Raw genomic sequence first — 20,691 nt, forward strand, 5'->3', positions numbered from 1 at the left:
ACTACCCGCCTCAGCTGGTGTGCTATCCGCATCTAGTATGCTATCCGCCTCTGCTAGTATACTGTCGGCCTGCGCAAGTATTCTGCCCGCCTTTATCTGTGTTTCAGTGTCGGCTTCCGTAGAAGTCGCATCTGCTTGAGGCTGTCGCCGGACACAGATCGTCATCTTCTCGTCCGTAAAAAGCGGCGTCAAGTTCTTATAAGTGATACTCTTAACCATCTGCGGGATTCCCGTCTCCGAGCTCCCCATCTGCGAGCTGAGCACCTTCAGCATCAGGAGGATGGAAAGTGGCCCATGGACGACAATGTTCCGGAATCCCTCTACCGTGCGTGCGTACTCGCGGTCTAGATGGATGCGGTGCGCGTTGAAAGTTAATGCTGAGAAGCGGAACAACAGGTTGGCGTCGGGGACCATCGATACACTGAAGTCGGGCTTGATTGTAGCTAAGTAGAATGGTCAGTAGTGATATCCAGATAGCATCTAGGGTAGAGAATGGCTTTGCGCTCACGTTTTATGATTCGAGTCGGCTTAGAAACATCGTCGATTGCCTGCCCAGGCGTCTTTGCGGGCATGAAGACCAAATTCCTGCTCTCAATAATGGCCGCCTGGTCTACAGCCTCCGCCGCAGACAAGGCGTGTTTCTGATAGACTCTTGTAGGACCTATAGCCCTCATAATATCAACCCAGACCTTCTCATTCCCGACACTGCCTTTGACCACGGCATCCTTTATCTGTTCGCGGCAGCGCAGCGCATCGTGTTGGTGGTGTTTGGAGGTGAGGTATTTGCGCCTCTCATCGGTCCTGAATTCTATCGAACCCCCAGCCCACATGCGCCGTACCCACGGCTTGCCGGGGAAGTGCATGTCGTCGGTGCCATCGGCGAGGAGGTTCGCCGTTGGCGGAGGGAAGAAGACGAGGTGATATCCAGCAGGTAGCTGCCAAGCAGGTGTTGATGCTTCCTTCGGAAGTGTCCGATTGACAGAATCGGGAAGGAATTTGGCCAAGGTTATCTCGAGAAGTCCATATGGGCTTGACTTGTCATGCCTTAGTTTGTCGTAGATGGCGTTTGAAGGCCTAGATTTCAGACGCTGGCATACACCAGAGTCCCTTGCGTGCTTGGCGGAGTCAGAGATTGCATCGAGGGGTCGAGTTGCGCGATGGTGTGCTTTTATCACATCTGGCCTTTTGAGCCAAGACGCCATAGTCTGTTGTTGCAGGCGTCAATGCCCAAGATGATCACTTTTCAGTATCATTGTCTGAATGTTAAGGTTCCTGATGTTCGGGAACCTTGGGAGACGGCTAATGGTCCGTGCATATGCCGACACAACCCGTCCGAGGCACAATGCAAATGAACAGCCAGCTCCATTGGAATCTACATTTAGCCTATATAATCACGATCTTGTACCCATTTTCGCAGACAACTGATCTGTCCAGCTTCCTAGCCATCTCCAGCTCTGCGCGGCCTTATCAAGAAGCTCAAAAGCACCCTTGACAACTCCTTGAGGATCGTGGAGGTTGCTCCCCTCGAACTCCACGAAGAATATATACTGGAACGGGCGAATCCTGCTGGGCCGGCTATTAATACTAGTCAGGTTCAGCTGGTACTTTTTAAAGCTGTCCAAGGCGTCCGCGAGTGCCCCCGGAGATTTATGGTCGACCGTGAATGACACCAAGCTCTTCTCATGAGCTCCAGCTTGGGCGAATAGACCCGCTTCGTCCACTTTGTCGTTCTCTAAGCCCTTTCTCAGGACGAAGAATCGAGTAGTATTGTCCACCGTATCTTCTATGTTTCTCGCAAGCACATCTAGCTTGTGAACAACTGATGCTGCTTCGCTTGCGATAGCGGCGCTCGTCCCAGTTGTGTCTGCCTTTACCAACTCCGCCGCCTTGCTCGTAGAAGTGACATCGATCCTCTCGATGCCCTTGAGATATGCCCCTAGGAATAGTTCGCACTGTCCGAATGCCTGTGGGTGGGAGTATATCCGTTGGATCTTGTCTAAGCTTGACAACGGCTGCGTCCGCGGCTCCAATGGCTTGGGCACAGCAGGCGTCGGGGTAGAGGCGCCGTCTGTATTCTGTGGTAGAGAACTCGATTTATGACCCAAAAGACAGTGATGGACATCTTGATATATCTCGCCGCACACGGATATGTCGGGGTATGACAGCTCTCTGTCTGCGAAGAGGTCGAGCGTGAAGACTACGGAGCCATTCGTGGAGTTTTCGAACGGGATAACACCTCGTGAGGCTGTTCCAGATTGCACAGCTTCGAAGATATCTGCAATTCCATAAGTATCAAGAACTATCTTCCAATGTCTGGCTTAATACCTCTAATTGTCACCACGGGGACAAGTTCATAGTCGGCTTCGGGGAAGCATCCTAGCGTAGCCTGGGGCACAACGGCGTTAGCTTTGCGTAGGTACCACGAGGAAGTCAAACTGAGCCTACCTGATGTGAATACGAGGACACCGGTCCAAGGAAGGCAACTCTTTCCTTTGTCATCGTTCAGTGCGTCGTTTTGGTTACGATGCCCATATGAAAACTACCCCACCGATAGCGTAATCGACAATCGCGATAACGGCTGATTCACAGACAATATATGGGGAAAAATCGTCCAGCGCACAAAACGTTAGCATGAAACTACGGCCCGGTTCAAGTGGCGGAAGCAAGGGGCATTTTTATTGGCAAACTTGAATGGTTATTAGGTAAACTTTTTTATTGGCAAGCTATGTCGGAATGATTCCACTGTCGTAGCAGCAGAATCTAGGACATGCTATATAACACGGGCTAATGATTCACAAAACAAGACGCCTGCGATCAAAACAAATTCATGGAGCAAGCGATCTTCATCCCAGTCATCCCAAGCCGTCGTAAACTTGCCAGTACCACCTATAGAATCGAAGGAGGTCCTATTAAGTCTGTCATACGTTAGCACTGCGCAACATCTGTCATGCCATATGCAGGCTTACCTTTTTCAGCCTGTTTACTGTCATCTTAAGCCAACATCATGGAGTGTAGCGGACTGGGCCGGACCACCTGGGCAACCGGCCCGTGGCCAGGATTGATGGAAACTTGACCTGCCGTCTGCTTCGTAGCAGGAACGCGCGGCGGCAGGGCAGGCGATGACGGGGTTTCTGGTTTAGAGTCCTCGCTCACTGCGAGGGCATCAAACTGTCAATCTAGGGAGGCGAGTTAGTGTAGTTCATCGAGACGCTGAGGCAGGGTACAAACCGTCATAGTAATCATCATCATCCTCGTCGACTTCGGCCAGCTGCTCGAAGTTGACCTTGTAACGAAGCAGACCGCCAATTCCACCGAATCCCTTGACGAACTGGTTACCTTCGCTGGACCTATCGGAGACGAACTCAAGAGTGGTACCGAAGTCTCTGTACTTCTCAGCAATCCACTCGAGGAAGGACATCTGCTCGACAACTTCCATTTCTTGGCCAGTCTCCTTGTCCATGAATTGATCTCTGTCGGCCGCTTCCTGTTTCTTCGTAGTGTGGAGAATGACTTTGACTCCGTTGGAGTCTTTAAGCTCCCAGCGGTTGATTTCCAAATTCTCAAAGACAATGAGGATCTCCACAGCACCCAGCTCCAACGCCTTGAGCGTATCTTCAACACCGTAGCAGACACGGCCAGTATCCTGACTAATCTCCTCGAAGTATTTGCCGATAAGCTTCTTCTCCTGGATGAACTTGACGTTGCTCAGCGTCTCGGCCGAGAGCTCAATAGCCTGGTTGAAGCCGTTTTCGCCTCCGTAGGAGACATCGACAACCTTAATTACCTTGACCTGGAGTCTTCCGTCGAACAAATCGGATTGGTTCAGGTCGTTCTTGAAATCTGCGGAACCAGCCAAGATAATACCGGCAACGTTGACTTTGTCGTTGGTAATGAAGTTCTGCACTGCCAATTCTGCGACCTTGCGAACATAATTGTGGCGCTTCTCCTCACGAAGACGGGCGAAACGGAGAGCGGACTGACCACCACGACCGTGCTTCTTGGGGAGATCGACGGAGAACTTGTGCACAACGTCTCTGGTGTTGCCACTCAGGGTACCAAACAAGGCTCCATTACCATCCATAATAATGAATCCAAACTTTTGGTCATCCTCGAGTAACTCCGCGAGGGCTTCCGTGTGGAACTTATTGTCGCAAAGATAAAGAGAGGTGTTGATAGGCCTGAAAGGCTCGAAATCGATATTGACCTTCCTCTCCTTTCCTTCGGACGTCAAAATTTCACCACAGTACACGACCAATCCATTCGGCGGGACCTTATTGTAAAGCTTCAGCCTCTGTTGAGTAGACGTAATGGCGGACAGGACGGACTGTCTGTTGACACGCGACTTGATGTTGGAGGCAGTTCCCTGGGGAGTTGTTAGCATACACTCGGCCATGATGGTGGCAAGGCAAAGCATACATATTCTTCAGCCAACATCTTTGCCGCACGCGAGACTTGGTCCTTGGGAGCTGTTGTATCGTCAGAGATGCGATCAGCTGAACCAGAGAAGATCCAACGTACGGATAATCAGCGAAATCATGGAAGTTCCATTTCCTCTGGCCGCTTCAAGACGCCTGATGAGCTTCTTGACCTTCCAAATCTCAATGTTCTTCTCGGCCTCGTTCGCCGCTGGGTCGGACATGATGTCGAAAAGGGTCCTTCAACCGCCGGAAGTAGGAGAGCGAGAATTCGAGATTATGTGCGTCACAAAATCTCTTATGTATTCGCGATCGGATGCCGCGACTTTCTGAGTTGTTTTGGTCGTGGATTGTGGCGTCGTCGGCCAGCAGGTGTAAATTATGTGGGACGCACCCAAGCGAGCACGAAAGGTGGTTAAATGCTGCAAAAAAAGGGCTTCTGTATCACGTGAAGTTAATTGGAGGGGTCAGGAACAACCCCGCAGCTGAACTGGTCGGTCTCACCTCTGGTACCGTGGTTTATATAAGAACGGCAGATTCACTTTAGGCCGATTTATTCGTTTCTCGAGTCTTTCTCGGTAGCCTTTTTGTTTGTCGTGAGGGGAGGAGAGTGGTTATATAAGGCTCTACAGGGGTTTACAGGGGTTTACAGGCAAACGCACAAAAATGTGCTCTTTGTTGCTGAATCATGGATGGTGTATATTGCCGTCATTGCAGCTCATGGCGGGATTTGTAAATAGGACAACTTGTGCCAGCGCAGAGTCTACAAGTTAAGATGCTCACCGTCCCTAATTATTCTCTATACAGTAACGTAAGTCATGGCGTAAACGGGATAATGGCGTAACCGGGATAGTAGGGGAAGGCCGACCATGAAGAATGTGAAAAATGAGCGTTATTCATTCAATACTCGACTACAATACGGTTCTATTCCTCTTCTGGGTCCTCCTCCTCGATGTCCTCCGTTTGGTCAGGTACAGTGATATTTGTCGCTGTACTTTTACCTTTGGTAGTCGCCTTCCGTTAGGTGGCCCCCTCGGCTCGATGACTTGGGAGCGTAATTCCTCTGTAGTAATATGTAATTTGCCCTTTAAAACTGCCCGTTTCCCTTTGCTCTGTGCTCGTCATGTTTGTATTATTGATCGTAGGTTATCGGTTTCGCGTTGGTGTAGGAAGTTTCGTGTGTTAAGTCGCTCGGTTTCAGCAACCAACCGACGGATATATCAAGTAACAGGCGTATTTAGGATTGTACGCGTCTCTAAAGCCGCAACCAAGACAGTATTTGCTTTGCGCAGTGTAGAACAGCCAGGCGGACTGCTGTTCTGAAAGACAGTGTCAAAAATATCGTACTCAGTTGGTGTTTTTGGTCAGAGTAGATAGCGCACTCGCTCTCGCTTTGATGTACGCAGATAACCATTCTGCTTTCTGTATACGCGTGAGTTGTGCTTCGTTTAAGTGTGAGAGTGTAGTTGTGAGGTGTTTTTTCAACGGTCCGAAGACTGCCACATCAAGTGGTCAACAGCTTCCGCTAATACGACTTCGAGTTCCTGAGCTTTCACATTATTTTTTAGCACCATGTTGGGTTGGTGTTGGTGTTGGTGTATGTTTGGTGATACTGTCGATGCATGGCAACCCCCCACTATCCGCTTACGCCATGACTTACAGTACGGCGCCATAAGTATGAATTAAATTGCAGTAAACTAGTGTCTTTTTGTATGGGAGAAGCACAGACCTGTATGCATACTTATGGCGCCGTCCTGTACGTTAATACATGCAGCTTCAATTTCAAGTTTTGCCATCCAAACATACTCTCGGAGAATCTGTCCGAAATCGGAAAATATATCGACCGCTCGGCAATCTAGCGGTACTCTATAGTGAAACCCCATGCTCCATGTCAGGGCCTCCTAGCCAATGATATCGCTCCATTCACAAAGCTTAGCGGGGCAACTCCCTTGCACTGATAAGGAGCAAGACCCTGTTTATATTGTACTCTGAAGCTTCATATTGCATCTCGATAACGGAAAGAGCTGGGGAAGCTTATTAGCAACTCATATAACTGATACTGATATCCTTATCTTGGCTTCCGTGCCTACTCCACTCTCTCAGGCACTTGATGCCTCTGTTATAACTGATCTCTGATGCATCTACTCAACTAGATCGATCATACATCTCTTGCCCCGCGTCGTCGCCATGAGCCGTAACCCACCAAATCCGACGAACTGGGACGACTACCAGTATGGCACGTCCTACAGATCTTCTAGCAGCTCGACTAGCAGGAGAAGCGTCCGATTTGATACCGAGAGCGAGAGGATTGTTTCTCCCAGCGACACTGGTGATCGAACGGGGGTGGACTCTGGACTGCGGAGACGTCGGTAAGTTCCAATGTGTAGGGCCGTGGAGTAGCCTCAAATCCCAAGGACTAGGCGTATTTAGGCTCCTACTTATAAGGGTCCCTTAAACGTAATCGAAGATATCCTCCAAGCTGTTCAGTTCGAAGCTGTACACGAGCCTTGTCCTCGTGTGACCTTCCCGTACAACGAGAGCATATATTAACGTTTTAACTACAGATCGTCCATAAACATGCACTTGAATGCAATAGGCGAATTAGGAGGCGTCAACTCTATAAACAACTTTGCCAGGAGCTGGCAGCGAGCCGCTGCATTCCACGAAGCTGCACCACAACGGCCATCTTTCATCTTAGCTTCCGACTCCGAAGAGCAACAATTCTCGCGGTCGGATATCGAACCTCGAACCGACGCCCGTGCTTCCCTCCTTCAGCAGCATTTCTTGCATAGAGGCTCCGACGAAGCTATACAGGACAGCGAAAATGCGGGGAGCAGCCTCGTCTCGCCCTTGCTACAAGGGAACGATGAAGCGCACAAATCTCTGCACGGCTCAGACTTTGGAAGCATAGGGGGCAGCCCAAGAGGAAGAGATTCTCTATTTCCGCTACCTGGAAGCTATGGGACCTCATACGGTACCATTCCCTCAATGGTGAATGAGTCCTCAATGGTGCATGCTGGCCGCCTATGGCGTCAGGAACAGGAGACTGGTGATAAGTTGCCTGACGGAGAGAGACCACCTCTTCTTGTCAAGAAGGTTGAACAGGATGGGAAAATAGTTTTGGTTATTGATGGCCAGTCCACCTTGCCACAGACGGTTTTCAACTCAACAAATGTTCTCATTGGCATTGGTATCCTCTCTTTACCGTTGGGAATGAAATATGCTGGTTGGCTCTGCGGAACCATATTCCTAGCTGCAGCGGCGTTGGTTACTGCATATACAGCCAAACTTCTAGCGAAGTGCATGGATGTCGATGCAAGCCTGATCACTTTTGCCGACCTTGCATTCATTTCCGTATGTGTCATGTATCTTACCGTCCTAAATCGTTGCTAACACTCCCGCAGTTTGGCCACAGAGCCCGAATCGCCACTGGGATTCTCTTCTCGATTGAGCTTCTAGCCGCCTGTGTGGCGTTGATTGTGCTGTTTGCAGAGACCCTGGATCTTCTAATACCAGGAGTCGGTGTTGTGGAATGGAAGATCATATGTGGATTTTTGATGATACCCCTGAATTTTGTTCCTTTGCGTTTGCTCAGCTTTACCAGCATTTTGGGGATTTTTTCTTGCTTCTGCAGTAAGTTAAGCATGAGGGCGTGGACGAACAAAATATTCGTATTCTTAAACTAACGGTGTGGTAGTTGTTCTTATTGTTTTCATCGATGGATTTATCAAGCCGGAAACTCCTGGATCGCTTCGACAGCCTGCGGAGACGTATATGTTCCCCAAAAATTGGCTAACTCTGCCAATCTCCTTGGGACTTCTCATCTGTATGATTATACCATTTGCTTCTTGACAGGCATTGACTGACCTTTCCAGCGCCCTTTGGAGGCCATGCAATCTTTCCCTCGTTCGTGGCACCCTATTTACTTCATTTTGGCAACAACTAATGAACCCTCAGAATCTACCGTGATATGAGGCATCCTCACCGATACGGCACAGCCCTCAAGATTACATTTTTATCCACCGTAAATCCAAAAGAATACGTCAGATGGTCTTTGGGTTGGAAGCTGATTTAGCCCCTAGTATTTACTCGATGCCCTAACAGCAACTGCGGGCTACCTCATGTACGGCGATGGTGTCCTCGACTCCGTGACTAATAACATAATCCGAACCAGCGGATACCCACAGTCATTAACTGTGCTTCTCTGCATCTTCATCGCCATCATTCCGCTCACCAAACTGCCTCTAAACGCCAGACCTATCGTGGCCACTCTCGAGGCGCTCACCGGCCTCGACGCACCCACAGTCCCCGGCGAAGATTCCCTAGTAGGGTGCTCAAAGTTCGGCCGCGGCGTCCAGAAGGTCGCGATGAGAGTGTTAGTGATCATTTCTTTTGTCTTCTTAGCAATCTTATTCCCGGCATTCGATAGCATCATGGCGTTTATGGGCTCCTGTTTGTGCTTTGCGATCTGCGTCATCCTGCCGCTACTGTTCCATCTCAAGATCTTTGGGGATGAGATACCGCGGGCGGAGAGGATCATGAATTGGGGTTTGATTGTTATTTCGTCGATTCTTGCGGTTATTGGGACGATTTTTGCGTTCTTGCCCAAGTCTTGGATTGATGCGGAGTGAGCAAGTGTTTGTGCATTTTTGTTTTGTTGATATTTATTGTTTGGTATATATGTTCTGGTTAATTTGGTTGGCTATCTGCTGCATTTTCGAGGGGTTGTTATAGCATTATATAATATATCAAGTCATTATAGTACACATATGGCGTATGCCCTCAAATATATTCTCTTTTATTTCTCCAAAGCATAGGCAATATTTAGTTTGATGAAGCTGGTGGTGGCAATACGGCGCAAATCTAGAGTATCACGGATATTTCGCAAAGCATTTCAGATCTTATTCAAGTCCATTTGAGAAATCTGTTTCGTTTACACTAGCAGCAACCTCTCAGCACTTGATCAGCTGTGCGATAGTATCTAATCCCCTCTCTTCTGCCACCCATCATCACTTCAAAATAATAGCGAAATTATTTCTCGTCCCTCCAGCCCTTACCTCCACCTTCTTGAACTGCTCCCGCTTAGCCTTTGGCGTCAAATCAACGGCCCTCCACAGATAATACACCAGCTTATTCGACAACTTCTTGTGCACCTTGGTATAGCCCAGGCTAGTCAATATAGCCTCCAGATTCGGCTCATCCATGTATCGTGAATTCGACACGCATGGTGCTGGCAAGACTAAAAACAGCGCGGGGAACACGGTCTGCAACTCTTCTTCGCTCTCTCCTAGTGGGCTCCGGAGGAATTGCAACGTCCGCTTCAGCATCTCGCCCCTGGAAACTGCGTCTGGCACATAGTTGAGCACCAAGCTCAGGCTGATGATTTCAAATTTCTCATTCGACAGCTTGGGAAGCGGCCTCTCCATAAAGTCTTGCTGCGTAATGCCTTGGGCCTGGCTGTTCAAATCGATGCGCTCGATGTCGAAGAGTCCGCTCCTCGAGCACGCATTGGTGGTACTCAGCGCTCCCACCTCCAGCAGACGTAGCTTCTGCTCTCCAGTCCTCGCTTTAAGTGATAGTATAATCGGTTTCAACCAATCCATCAAAATCTTGCTGCTATCACCCCCGCGCTCATTTCCCTGGCCTATCAAGCTTGCCGTCTGGTACTTCTCAATCCCTCCCTGTTTCGCGATCTGTCTTTCCAGATCCGCGACTTTGATGGCATCGCCGGATTTTTGGGCTATGGCTTTCTGCTTTTGGAGGGTGTGGTGGGCGCGGATGAGGGTTCGAGTGGCTTTGCTTGAGAGGGATGGAGGTGGTTTGACGGTGGGTGGTCTGCCGTGGGAGAGGCTTTTGGGTTTCCCACTCTTTTTCTTGGAGACTGCCATGCACGCTTTGCTGTTGTCAAGTTTGAACTTGGCGTTGAATCTGCACTGAAACCTTTCTACTAGCTTCAATGTAGTTCAAGCGTTTTATTATCTTTACCCGTCGACGATATCAATTCTCTTAATATCCCAACCCCACTGCGCATCGCGAATTAAATAATGGGCGGTGAGTCTGGCAGAATGACCATATACAGCACTAGCTCGTGCTGCGATAAGAGTGCTGAAGTTTTTCGCTTACAGGGTACATGGGGTCGCTAGCGCGCACACAGAAATTCGGACTAAGCGCGCAAAAATTCCCAGCGCAGCACAGATATCTTCCGACCTTCAAGTTCTCTCTCGACCACAACGAATCCGACAAACTTCGACAAAATGGCCCCTCCTAGCAAGACTGGTATGCGATGACACTTCCATATACTTCTCCGCACAGGCGAAAATTGCATTCTGGCAATGCGATGAGCCCGACTCTTGACGCCCGATAAGATGGAGCGAAACTTCTTTTTCGAAATGGAAAAATAAACATGTTGTTGGCTTTTTCGGGCGTCGAAGAGGAGGGATTCATACAATGCACACAAGCAGTAGCAGCTATTGCGAGTTCACAAGAGCGAATGCTGATGCGTTGTAATTAGGTGGTGCCTCCAAGGCCGGCAAGGGCAACAAGAAGGCCAATGAAGCCGCGAAGGCCGCTCTCAAGGGCGTAAGTATTCTCTCCTTATTCCATCGTCCGGACAACGCACTCGGGACTTCAAGGCTGACAATCGACAACAGGTGCACTCTCACAAGGCCCGCAAGGTCCGTCTCTCGACGACCTTCCACCGCCCGAAGACCCTGATCCTCTCGCGCTCGCCCAAGTACCCGCGCAAGAGCATCCCTCACCAGCCCCGCCTGGATGAGCACCAGGTCATCATCCACCCGCTTAACACCGAGAGCGCGATGAAGAAGATCGAAGAGAACAACACCCTCGTCTTCATTGTCAACATCAAGGCCAACAAGCGCCAGATCAAGGAGGCTCTCAAGAAGCTTTACGATATTGACACTGTCAAGATTAACACCCTTGTCCGGTATGTTTATCCGATTGATTGAAACAGTGGGATGGGAACTAACAGTACCTAGCCCTGATGGATCCAAGAAGGCCTTCGCTCGCCTGACCCCAGATGTCGATGCTCTCGACATCGCCGCCACCAAGCTCGCCATCGTCTAAGTACGTAATGCCGGGTTCGGTTGTGGTTTTGCAAGGGATTGGAGGGATTATGATATTTGTTCGGGCATTATCAGGCTGAGGTCTTCTCGTGGCTACGGGGGACTCGATTTAAGCGGGTGTGCTATCGAAGGGCATTGTTACCCAGGCGTTTCTCCGTGGGGGAATGAATGAACATCAAATTCAAACAACACTTGCAAACCTATGTATTCTGTTGTATCGTTTGGATGTGATTTGTTGTGTTGAGACCTGTGAACTCTTGTAGGCTGATGAATTATACCCATCATAATTCTTTGATTTGTTGTGTATCGACCTGTAAACTGTAGACAAATGAGTTACGCCCATTGTGATGCAATCCTATCCATTCGATCGTATCATCAAATCTATTCATCCCAGAGTGGAAGTTTCCCCTACTCTGCCATAAAAATACACATCCCCATCCCATTCAATCCCATTCATCCATCTATATCAACACACCTTCCCCTCCAGTCTCATAATAATACACCCCCAATCTCCCATCTCCCTCCTCCCCAATCCCCCATCTAATCCCAGATCATTTATCCCCTCATCCCCTCAAGCTGCTTAATAACCAAGAAATTCGCATCCAAAAAGCGATCCACGCAGTTCCTCGCGCACGTCTCCTCGCTCTTATCCAGCTTCCCGCTCTTGATGCTGCCGGTCACGCACTTGGTCCAGCAGATGTCTGTTAGGTTGTGGACGGCTGGATACGCAATTAGCACTTGCTCCCTGGCTTCTGTTTGGCAAGGGTGTTGTGGATGGGTGAAGTGGGAGGGGAGGGGAAGGAAGGGCCCACGCGGAGGGGATGGAGGAGGCAGGGAGGTAGGATGAGGTTTGGGAGGAGAAGGGACATACACTGCTGCAACTTGCTCTTCTGCGTCTCATTCTGGATGAACTGCTGCAGCTCCTGCTTGTCGCGCTGGGTCAGGCTGTTGACGTCGAATTCGCCGTTGGCGTCCATTGTGTTTTCGGTTTTTGGTTTTTGTGTAGATAGGTGGTGTTTGTTTGGTAGGGGCCAATGGATTGGAGTGCGCGAGTTGACGGTTCGGAGTTTGGTCACGTGCTGTAGATTTTGGGTTGGCAGCGGGGGTCAAGGAGAGGTGACCAGTAAAGTTAAGGATCACAAAGTCATCGATGAGAAAACAAAAAAGGCTAGATCATATAATCTAATCAATTATTCAAAGCAGTTGGCTATCTATCGTCTCCAACTATAACTATCTCTTTAATTAAACTCTGGAACAAAAACAAGGTGACTACATCAAACAACCAAAGTTATATAGTTTCTAACAATGGGAGACTAATGTCCGTCCACACCAAAGAAGAATCCGCGCTTGAAAGGTCCGTAAACGCGTAATCCAAAGGCTTGCTTGCCATTCATTCATTCATGCCGTCGCAAAAATCGTAATCGTAGTCATACGTGCATAACTTGCAAAAAAACGGCATCGCTCATGCTTTTTTACTCTTGCTCATGCTCATCCCAACACAAACACAAAAAACAGAGACAAGACCAGATCAGATGAAGCGCATCCTCCTCGCCAGCGCGAGGGAGAGGAGGACAAAGATGAACAGCCCAGAGAGGATGGTGAAGAAGGGGTTCAGATTATCGCCATCCCTGAACGGGACCTTGACGTTCATCCCGAAGAGACCACACACCAAGTTCAGAGGCACGAGAATCGAAGCGAGCACCGTGATCTTGCTCAAGACCTTATTCGAGGTCGTGCCCTGGGTGATATTGTCAATCGACAGCTGCGCGAGGTAATTGCTATGCGAGCGACTCAGCATCTTCTCAAAGTGCCCGAGGTTGGACATCATGGTGACGACGTGGTCCTGGATGTCGCCGAGATATAGCCCGATGTCCATGCGCGGCGTGACGTTGTAGTTCTCGTTGCAGCGCTTGGTGAAGCTGCGGAGGACGTCGGCTTTGCCGCCGAGGAGCTTCATGAGGGCCATGACGGCCTTGCGGACGTTGCCGATGGTGCGCAGGAAGTCGTGCATGTCGTCGCTGCGGGCGACGAAGACTTGGTCTTCGATGGTGTCGGTTTCGGCTTCGATTTGATTAATGAGGGGGGCGAAGGAATCGACGATGTCGTCACTGGGCGGGTTAGTTGGTATTCCAAGATGTTTGGGTGCTGTGAAAACTTACATGAGCGCGTAGCAAATCCAGTCGCTGCTGAGAGCAACGTAGTCCTTCAGAGCTGTAATTCTCTTGCGAACAACTCCGACGTGACGGTTGGGAGCGAAGCTGAAGCTAAGCGTACCCTCACGGAAGACGATAACGTAGACGTTGAAAGGATCCAGCTCGGTGGCGCTATTGCCATCCTCATTCGTAATCGTATTGAACGAGCGGAAGCATGCAAAGTAGTAAGCAGGGAACAGCTCAATCTTCTCGCGAGTCTCTTGCTTCTCGATATCCTCCATGGTCAGGGGATGGATCTGGAAGGCCTTGCAGATGGCTCGGATTTCTTCCTCGGTGGGGTTGCTCAGGTTCAGCCACCATACACCATCGTCCTCGCTCTCAGGGAGGTAGAAGAGGTTACGAACATCCTCGCCCGGCATGATCAGGTCACCGAATTCAGCAGCGTGGATGGTGGAATCCCACGCAGACGAGAAGAAACTGAAGCGGTTTCCATCATAGTGCTCAGTGGCTGGCTTACCAACCTTCTCGTCAAGAATATCATCCATTTCCTTCTTATCCTCAGAGACGGAGACAGTGTCGACGATGGCAGACTTCGAGATGCTTGCGGAAGATCTGAGATCCTTGAAGGCAGTGCGCGGAGCAGGCTGGTTCTTTGGCGGAGTGTGGTCACGCTCCTCTTCGGCAATGAAGTTCTCGAGGAAGTCGAAGTCGATGTACAGCTTCCTCTTGTCACGCGGGAAGTTGGCCGTGGACTGCGGGAAGCAGACATCCTCTGCAGCAGAGCTGTGAATGGTATCAGCAACGCTGATACCATCCGTCTCATTGGTATATCGTCTGCTGCGCTGGCTGGCCTTGCTAACGCGCGAAGCCGTGCGGTGGAGGGATCGGTCATCGGCGCCGAGCTTCTTTTGAGCAGCCTCGATGGAGTGGTCGCGCTCACGTCTGCGAGCAGCTGCGAAGGCCTTCACCGAGTTTGGCGGCGAAGGAGCTCTAGATTCAACTGTTGGCCTGCGGCTACGCTGCTGGGTTGGTGAGATTCCCTCGCCGTCGTCGATAGCGGTCTCATAATCGCGGCGAGTATTGGTTCGAGCCAAGGCGTCATCAACCCATGCTAGGTCTGTCCCGGATTCGTTCATCGCTTGGGCTCCGTACAAGGTGTCAATCGTGCCTCGTCTGGATCGCACTGGCCTCTGCACGGAGGCCATCTGGTGGCGATGGTCATCAAGCTCAGGCACAGGAGTGCTGTACCGCGTATCGTCGCGGTGCATCTCGTAGAGGTCCTCCTGGTCCGACATATTGGCTGCTGTAGCGGTCTTAATTGGCCTAGTCTCCGGTATTTCTCGTTCTTCTGTCTCTTATCTTCGTATTCTCCCCTATATTCCCCTACTTTCTCTCCGTTCTAAGGCGGGTCGCAGCGACCGCCCCTATTGCGTAGGTGACAATGTGAGAGATGTCTCCCCGCACAGGTTGTCCCTGAGCGTCGAATTCGTTTAGGGCGCCAGCTTATTATCGTTCCCTACCCCTTGCGGTAGGACGCTCGAGTTGTCTATCGTATGCAGAGTTGGTTGTTGTATTGTCCTCGCTCGGAAAATCCAATTACGGAGGCCTCTTGTCACCCCCGCAGTAGGCCCAGGACTTTGGGCCGAGGAGCGGACGGATGAAGGAAAACTTGAGGAGTACGAGTCCCGCCAATTTGGTGGTTTTTGATATGGAAGGCTGCGGAGGCGCTGGTAGTCACCTAGAGAGTGCGTTTGAGAGAGCGACGGAACTCAAGCCACCCAGATCGGAATCCCTAGGAGATAGTATGGTGGCGTTCTTTAAAGTGTCGGTGTGGTGGTATGGTAGGTGTGACTATTGTCAGACGGACGGTGAAGTTATCGCTGTGTGCGAAGTGTTGAATGACGTATCAGATGCGGTGAAGCTGGATGTTTCTTTGCACGATAAGTAGTGATTTTAGTTGTTTAACAGCGGTTCAGAAGGACTCTGAGTTGCGGATGTCGTGGGGTTTTTGAAGGTGTTGGCTGCGAAACAAAGGTTTTGCAGTGGTGGCTATTGTTGTGGTAGTAGGGTAGTAGGTCAGTGGCGGGATGTGGATTGGCTTTGTGCTGGTGAAAGAACTTCGGCAAATGAAGGCCCGGACGGTAAGGTTTTCTTTTAAAAAACGAATTACGATTGGACGGGGAGGTTGATGGTGGGGGTCGACGACGGCGAAAGTTTTAGTAGTTCATAGTACTCCATAGACTTGTATTGGACTTTTGTTAGGTCTTTAGGTCCATGACCAGCTACAACAGCCTTTTCTAGGTATGATGTATAATGGGTAAAATGGCGTTTAGTTTGGTTTAATTGGTTTAGTTGGTTTAGTTGGTTTAGTTGGTTTAGTTGGTTTAGTTGGTTTAGTTGGTTTAGTTGGTTTAGTTGGTTTAGTTGGTTTAGTTGGTTTAGTTGGTTTAGGTGGTATAAGTTAAGTTGGTTTAGTTGGTTAGTTGGTTAGTTGGTTTGGTTGCTATGGGCCAGTGAAAACCGTATGCTGCGGCCAGAGTCATCGCTCTAAGCCGCTCCTCTACAAGCTACAGCGGGTGCTATGTACGGAATTTATATCGGTCGATGGCATGGAAAGAGTATAATATATAATACGTATAATACAAGATACTATAAGACTGCTGTGGCGTCTCCTAGACTACAGTTCAAGACTATCGTACTGTCTGTATGTGATCTGCGATACCCCTCTCCTCCCCTCCCCCTTGGGCTGGCTCATGAGGTAAATAAATGCCTCCTTGCATTCGCCTGTAGCCAGTAAAACGTGCGTGTTGGCCCTGTATGAAGACACTTGGCATGCTATTGGTAGGAGGGGCCGGGAACTGCTGGTATCCTTCGGTACTGTGCGTACGACTATCAGCTACGGGCATTATCAGGTTCTCAGTCATATCACTCTGTAGGTCTCTATGGGCCGTTAGATAGGACATATGGACTGTTCTTACGGTATCGTTTGACAACGACTCCTTTACACAGAGCACTCTGTGGTTAAAGGTAACTTATTGAAATGTTGCCCCCGCCGTCGCGCCAAGACATGTCACGTGTAATCCGTGTGATCGTCTCCATCCAAAGGCCACCGCATCAACTTGCCTCTCAGCCTCGTTTGTGGCCTTGTTGATGCAAGGTGTCAACTCTCATCTCGACCAAGCTAGCACCAACCAAAACCCAAGCCATGGCTGACCAGATCCTCGACAAGGTTCGCGATCTTGCGGAGGGCCAGATTGTATGTTCCATCCTCATTAACTCCCCAAGGCGCCAATATTACAGAATGAATGCATGCTAACATGCCTCAGGACTTTGAGGGCCAAAGACTGTCCGAGTTGCTTGCCACGGTTGTGTTGGCTGTAGTGGGGGTACGCGCTTCTGGTTCACTGGTAATGGGTTTGGCTAATTATATTCACGTAGGCTATCGCGTTTGTTATTGGATTCGTTCGCCAAGATATTACTCTGGCCCTCTATGTTGGTCTCGGCGGGACCGCCCTCGCGTTCGTCCTCATCGTTCCGCCGTGGCCCTTCTTCAACCGGAACCCCGTCCCGTGGCTACCAGTGGGAGGTGCAAGGGCAGCGGGCTCGCAACAGGCGACGGGTGGGATCGTGGTGGATGGGAAGCATGTCACGACTTGATGGTCTGGGGGAAGGGGGAGTCAACGGGGTTATAGGCAGCAAAAACAACAAAATATTTCCACCGCAGCTGCCTCCATTTTTGATATGTTCTATGCCTAGTACTGATTAAACGCCATGTCATTAGAGTCATTGACGTCTACGATATCCCGTTCGATATCCACGCCGGCCGCGTTCGGGCATCATCAGTTTCGTGCGCCCAAGATTGTATACCACCATCCATCGTCAGTGTCGAATATGCCGTCCCGGACTGATATATTGCTATCGTGCCACCAAATTCAAGCTCTAGCGGCCGTACTTTTGGAACTCCCAGTCTCTGTTGTCCAGGGGACAGACTTGTCGGGTCTTCAGCCAGCGCGAGATGCAGTGGAAGTGAAATGCGTGCTAGGTATAATGTCAGTTCATATTTCAAACCAGTATCTTGGAGAAACTCACGTTGCAAATACCCCAAGCCACCGTACACTCTTCACTTGTTGCCGATGCTTGATTTGCTTGACATTCTATGCCTATTGTGTGTCAGTCCAGAGTGCGGAAGAGCCGGTCAAGGCAACATACATAGATCCATGATGTGGTTTCTGCAAATAGCGCAGTTGTCAACAACAATGTCCCATGCCCATAGAGCGACTGCGTTCCACTAGTAATATTTTGTCAACTTCAGAATCGTAATATATGCCGCAAACCTGCATACCTTCTTCACTTCAAAACGCTTCTTGCCATCTACCCCTCCATCTCCTGCTGGTCCCTTGGCCTTGGCTCCACCAGCTCTCTTGACGGGCCCAGCTCCCAAAGTCGACGGTGCGTCAGTCATATCTACGTCTGCCATTGTAGCGTTGAGGTCGAGGTCGAGTTCGAGTTTAAGGCTTTATTTATATGCTGGTGTGATGCGACCTTGCGGTTAATTCGAATGAGGTGGTACGGTCGAGCAGATTCGAGTATATTTTGGCCTGGTGTATGAGAGGCGAGATCCTTGAGCTTCAGCGGAATCAAAGACTCGAAATCTATAGAGTCTCTTTCAAACGATTATGAATGAGAAGCCACTGAACCCTCGAATATCGTTCTCGACTACTGTGGTTCGTCCGGATAAGGCTGGAATCCCAGGATGATTAGACGCCGATGGAATATCCCACGCCCCTGTTTCCGTATCCTAAACTAGTTTAGCGCAGCCTCTCCATTGTGGGCGACTCGGCGACGTGACGAGTATGAGTTAGTTACCTTCGACGTCGACCACTTTGTTGGTCGTCGTTCACCTCTTGACACTCAACCTCCAACACATTCACCACCATTACCTACCGCAGTCGAAGAAATGACCATCTCACTTTCACTTTCATTTCCTCATCTATACACAAGCAAATCTTCGACCCAACAACGCCCGACCGTCCGCGACTCACAACCTTCAATACATAAACCGCCACCAACGAAGTGCCGCTAAGCCCTCGAGAGCCTTGCCCGACACGACATCTCGTCAGTGACTATTCGACTGTCCTGCTAAGACCGTTTCTATCGTCTATATCAAGTACACTTTACCTCCTTCGACTGCATCAGAGACCGCTTATTTATCAGGCCCAGCATGTCGAGTTTGACCCCGCAGATGGCCCGCCGCCATCGCCACAACCAGAGCGCTGACGTTTCTTCGTCCGGAGAAGCGCCACGCAATCCACAAAACCCTCGCTTCTACAACAATCAAGTCCATGCAGATAACTCACGTTCTTCGACAAACTACGGACAACCAACGACGCCGCCCAGGACGCCGCAGAAGGCCCCAAACGGCAAGTTCGACAAGACTCCAGGGGCCAATATGGGTCCTGGTAACTGTGCGAAGAATGCCGCAGTTACTTTCGCTGCTGCGAAGGCGAAGCCTAATCAACCTTCTGGGCACCCGTCGGTGTCTAAACCCATCTCGACTCCAAACGCGGCGGCTTATGCGGGTCCAACCTTCCATGCCTCCCCCGCACCATCAGCTTTGCCTATGCCTAGCTTCTTTTCCAAGTCGGTTCCTGAATCACCAAGCATCAAGATTTCCGATTCGAGGGCCGATGAGACCAACTCTAGCTCCAGTGACTCATCGCCCCCTCCTATTGTCAAAGCTTGCATCGCAGAACAACGGCAGAAGAAGTCTCCATTAGACTTCTTCTTCAATGCAGATAGGGAAGAGAAGGCTAGAGCTCGCAGTGCCAATTCAGCTGTAGCGCCGTTTCAACCTCCAGCCGGCCTACCACCAAATGACTATAGAACACCTGCCGCGAATAACCAAGGTCGCAACAACAACCCCAAATTTGCAGGTGGCTCCGCTAGTAGCATGTTTGCTATGGAATTAGACGGCACTCCGGGGAAGCCATATGGCCCCGCCTTTTCCACGCCTTACAGCGAGCGAATCAACGCTGCTCGATCAACTCCATCTCTTGTTAATTCACCATCTGCAAGTGCATCCGATCAACAAAAGACCACGGACCGTTCAGAAGCTCTGAAATCATTTTTATTCTCCGGCCAAAAGCCAGCGTATGCGAATGCGAATGGTCGTGCACCTGAACCCCCCTTTCCAGGACAGCAATCGCCGACTCCCAACCGCGCGGCCCTACAGCTGACATCCCCATCAGGGCCCCGGACCAAGTCGTATTCTTCTCCCCAGCAGCATCGCCAGAACGGGTTCCCTTACATCAACGATAGATCCGGTTACGGCAGCGCAACCAGGAATACCTCCCGAACTTCGGGGCTTCGTCAAGAAGTTACACCCACCAAGACGCCTCCGGAGAGGATGGATAACTCCACCTTCCAAAACTCCCCATCGTATAATTTCAAGGAGAATTCCGCTCGCCGCCAAATCGCAGGCAGTAACCTCGCCTCTAACAATCAGGCACCACCTCCCATCGCGGCGACGTCACCATCTGTATCTACACTATCATCGCACATCAATTACTCGGACATACGAACCATGGAGGACAGCCTCCGCCGCATCCTCAAACTCGAACCCTCAGTTTCAGGTTCCGGGGTCTCCGATTCCGGTATCCCCGTTGCGTCTGCGTCAAGCCCGCATTATTAGACGTGTGTGTGCTGTGCAGGCTCCTGTTTTCGGCGGGTGGGCCCAATAGGCAGGCGTTTTTTATGGAATCAACTACTTACTTTGCATGTCGAACCACGATCAAATGATAGAGAAGGGGTGGCGGATTGAGTGCCGGGGTGGGGTGGGGGTGGGATTTCTCATTTTCCATCGGCGGGCGGGCGTTCTTCAGACCTCTATGTGTTTTATTTAACATTTGTGTCTTGTTAGCATGACGGACCTCCATTTCCTGTTTCTGAGACTGCTGCTGCTGTGCTTCAACAGCCTGCTTGCGTTGCTGTGGATTATTACAGTTATGATTTTCTCGGGTTTTAGCTCGTTTTGAGCGATAG

The 20,691-nt window shown here is 50.2% G+C and overlaps 11 protein-coding genes across 11 annotated transcripts; 4 read left to right on the forward strand and 7 right to left on the reverse strand.

Annotated features, from left to right (window-relative positions):
* Window positions 1-443: 443 nt before the first annotated feature.
* VC83_07801 (uncharacterized protein) lies at window positions 444-1,202 on the reverse strand (the record flags this gene model as incomplete). Its single annotated transcript, XM_024471365.1, has 1 exon — window positions 444-1,202. One exon carries the CDS (start codon window positions 1,200-1,202, stop codon window positions 444-446), a length of 759 nt encoding a protein of 252 aa, XP_024321053.1.
* Window positions 1,203-1,391: 189 nt separating this feature from the next.
* On the reverse strand, window positions 1,392-2,499 carry PHA2 (prephenate dehydratase; the record flags this gene model as incomplete). The annotated part of the gene is made up of 3 exons (XM_024471366.1): window positions 1,392-2,275; window positions 2,326-2,386; window positions 2,446-2,499. The coding sequence occupies 3 exons, from the start codon at window positions 2,497-2,499 to the stop codon at window positions 1,392-1,394; spliced, it is 999 nt and encodes a 332-aa protein (XP_024321054.1).
* A 196-nt stretch (window positions 2,500-2,695) lies between these two features.
* SUP45 (eRF1) lies at window positions 2,696-5,300 on the reverse strand. Its single transcript, XM_024471367.1, has 6 exons — window positions 4,920-5,300; window positions 4,519-4,854; window positions 4,417-4,466; window positions 3,229-4,363; window positions 2,967-3,176; window positions 2,696-2,915 (listed from the first exon to the last, which is right to left on the reverse strand). Exons 2-5 carry the CDS (start codon window positions 4,637-4,639, stop codon window positions 3,172-3,174), a joined length of 1,311 nt encoding a protein of 436 aa, XP_024321055.1. The 5' UTR covers window positions 4,640-4,854; window positions 4,920-5,300; the 3' UTR covers window positions 2,696-2,915; window positions 2,967-3,171.
* Window positions 5,301-6,417: 1,117 nt separating this feature from the next.
* VC83_07804 (uncharacterized protein) lies at window positions 6,418-9,188 on the forward strand. The gene is made up of 7 exons (XM_024471368.1): window positions 6,418-6,784; window positions 6,980-7,769; window positions 7,820-8,048; window positions 8,113-8,241; window positions 8,291-8,321; window positions 8,373-8,439; window positions 8,498-9,188. Exons 1-7 carry the CDS (start codon window positions 6,603-6,605, stop codon window positions 9,044-9,046), a joined length of 1,977 nt encoding a protein of 658 aa, XP_024321056.1. The 5' UTR covers window positions 6,418-6,602; the 3' UTR covers window positions 9,047-9,188.
* Window positions 9,189-9,424: 236 nt separating this feature from the next.
* Window positions 9,425-10,303, reverse strand: VC83_07805 (uncharacterized protein; the record flags this gene model as incomplete). The annotated part of the gene is made up of 1 exon (XM_024471369.1): window positions 9,425-10,303. The coding sequence occupies one exon, from the start codon at window positions 10,301-10,303 to the stop codon at window positions 9,425-9,427; it is 879 nt and encodes a 292-aa protein (XP_024321062.1).
* A 302-nt stretch (window positions 10,304-10,605) lies between these two features.
* RPL25 (ribosomal 60S subunit protein L25) lies at window positions 10,606-12,510 on the forward strand. The gene is made up of 4 exons (XM_024471370.1): window positions 10,606-10,691; window positions 10,927-10,994; window positions 11,066-11,358; window positions 11,411-12,510. The coding sequence occupies exons 1-4, from the start codon at window positions 10,670-10,672 to the stop codon at window positions 11,496-11,498; spliced, it is 471 nt and encodes a 156-aa protein (XP_024321057.1). The 5' UTR covers window positions 10,606-10,669; the 3' UTR covers window positions 11,499-12,510.
* On the reverse strand, window positions 12,053-12,474 carry TIM8 (Mitochondrial import inner membrane translocase subunit tim8; the record flags this gene model as incomplete). Its single annotated transcript, XM_024471371.1, has 2 exons — window positions 12,053-12,216; window positions 12,369-12,474. 2 exons carry the CDS (start codon window positions 12,472-12,474, stop codon window positions 12,053-12,055), a joined length of 270 nt encoding a protein of 89 aa, XP_024321058.1.
* Window positions 12,511-12,538: 28 nt separating the features above from the next.
* On the reverse strand, window positions 12,539-15,940 carry ALR1 (Mg(2+) transporter). The gene is made up of 2 exons (XM_024471372.1): window positions 13,657-15,940; window positions 12,539-13,605 (listed from the first exon to the last, which is right to left on the reverse strand). The coding sequence occupies exons 1-2, from the start codon at window positions 14,943-14,945 to the stop codon at window positions 13,026-13,028; spliced, it is 1,869 nt and encodes a 622-aa protein (XP_024321059.1). The 5' UTR covers window positions 14,946-15,940; the 3' UTR covers window positions 12,539-13,025.
* Window positions 15,941-16,653: 713 nt separating this feature from the next.
* Window positions 16,654-17,371, forward strand: VC83_07809 (uncharacterized protein). The gene is made up of 3 exons (XM_024471373.1): window positions 16,654-16,906; window positions 16,977-17,036; window positions 17,089-17,371. The coding sequence occupies exons 1-3, from the start codon at window positions 16,856-16,858 to the stop codon at window positions 17,305-17,307; spliced, it is 330 nt and encodes a 109-aa protein (XP_024321063.1). The 5' UTR covers window positions 16,654-16,855; the 3' UTR covers window positions 17,308-17,371.
* Window positions 17,367-18,376, reverse strand: RBX1 (RING-box protein 1). The gene is made up of 4 exons (XM_024471374.1): window positions 17,993-18,376; window positions 17,860-17,938; window positions 17,740-17,810; window positions 17,367-17,688 (listed from the first exon to the last, which is right to left on the reverse strand). The coding sequence occupies exons 1-4, from the start codon at window positions 18,125-18,127 to the stop codon at window positions 17,590-17,592; spliced, it is 384 nt and encodes a 127-aa protein (XP_024321141.1). The 5' UTR covers window positions 18,128-18,376; the 3' UTR covers window positions 17,367-17,589.
* A 155-nt stretch (window positions 18,377-18,531) lies between these two features.
* On the forward strand, window positions 18,532-20,461 carry VC83_07811 (uncharacterized protein). The gene has a single exon (XM_024471375.1). The coding sequence runs from the start codon at window positions 18,872-18,874 to the stop codon at window positions 20,339-20,341; it is 1,470 nt and encodes a 489-aa protein (XP_024321140.1). The 5' UTR covers window positions 18,532-18,871; the 3' UTR covers window positions 20,342-20,461.
* The last annotated feature ends 230 nt before the right edge of the window (window positions 20,462-20,691 follow it).

The sequence above is a fragment of the Pseudogymnoascus destructans genome (assembly GCF_001641265.1).
Source record: "Pseudogymnoascus destructans isolate 20631-21 unplaced genomic scaffold scaffold_22, whole genome shotgun sequence".
Lineage (NCBI taxonomy): Eukaryota > Fungi > Ascomycota > Leotiomycetes > Thelebolales > Thelebolaceae > Pseudogymnoascus > Pseudogymnoascus destructans.

Excerpts from the sequence above, each read along its gene's own strand:
- VC83_07804 (XM_024471368.1), top strand. The coding sequence starts at position 6,603 with ATGAGCCGTAACCCACCAAATCCGACGAACTGGGACGACTACCAGTAT. Across the intron at positions 6,785-6,979 it reads TCTGGACTGCGGAGACGTCG|ATCGTCCATAAACATGCACT; the intron begins GTAAGTTCCAAT and ends TTTTAACTACAG. Across the intron at positions 8,049-8,112 it reads GATTTTTTCTTGCTTCTGCA|TTGTTCTTATTGTTTTCATC; the intron begins GTAAGTTAAGCA and ends ACGGTGTGGTAG.
- VC83_07809 (XM_024471373.1), top strand. The coding sequence starts at position 16,856 with ATGGCTGACCAGATCCTCGACAAGGTTCGCGATCTTGCGGAGGGCCAG. Across the intron at positions 16,907-16,976 it reads ATCTTGCGGAGGGCCAGATT|GACTTTGAGGGCCAAAGACT; the intron begins GTATGTTCCATC and ends AACATGCCTCAG. Across the intron at positions 17,037-17,088 it reads TTGTGTTGGCTGTAGTGGGG|GCTATCGCGTTTGTTATTGG; the intron begins GTACGCGCTTCT and ends ATATTCACGTAG.
- SUP45 (XM_024471367.1), bottom strand. The coding sequence starts at position 4,639 with ATGTCCGACCCAGCGGCGAACGAGGCCGAGAAGAACATTGAGATTTGG. Across the intron at positions 4,467-4,518 it reads CATGATTTCGCTGATTATCC|CTCCCAAGGACCAAGTCTCG; the intron begins GTACGTTGGATC and ends ACGATACAACAG. Across the intron at positions 4,364-4,416 it reads AGATGTTGGCTGAAGAATAT|GGAACTGCCTCCAACATCAA; the intron begins GTATGCTTTGCC and ends ACAACTCCCCAG.
- RBX1 (XM_024471374.1), bottom strand. The coding sequence starts at position 18,127 with ATGGCAGACGTAGATATGACTGACGCACCGTCGACTTTGGGAGCTGGG. Across the intron at positions 17,811-17,859 it reads AAACCACATCATGGATCTAT|GCATAGAATGTCAAGCAAAT; the intron begins GTATGTTGCCTT and ends GACACACAATAG. Across the intron at positions 17,689-17,739 it reads TGGCTTGGGGTATTTGCAAC|CACGCATTTCACTTCCACTG; the intron begins GTGAGTTTCTCC and ends CATTATACCTAG.
- RPL25 (XM_024471370.1), top strand. The coding sequence starts at position 10,670 with ATGGCCCCTCCTAGCAAGACTG. Across the intron at positions 10,692-10,926 it reads GGCCCCTCCTAGCAAGACTG|GTGGTGCCTCCAAGGCCGGC; the intron begins GTATGCGATGAC and ends CGTTGTAATTAG. Across the intron at positions 11,359-11,410 it reads AAGATTAACACCCTTGTCCG|CCCTGATGGATCCAAGAAGG; the intron begins GTATGTTTATCC and ends AACAGTACCTAG.
- VC83_07811 (XM_024471375.1), top strand. The coding sequence starts at position 18,872 with ATGTCGAGTTTGACCCCGCAGATGGCCCGCCGCCATCGCCACAACCAG.
- ALR1 (XM_024471372.1), bottom strand. The coding sequence starts at position 14,945 with ATGTCGGACCAGGAGGACCTCTACGAGATGCACCGCGACGATACGCGG. Across the intron at positions 13,606-13,656 it reads TGGATTTGCTACGCGCTCAT|TGACGACATCGTCGATTCCT; the intron begins GTAAGTTTTCAC and ends TAACCCGCCCAG.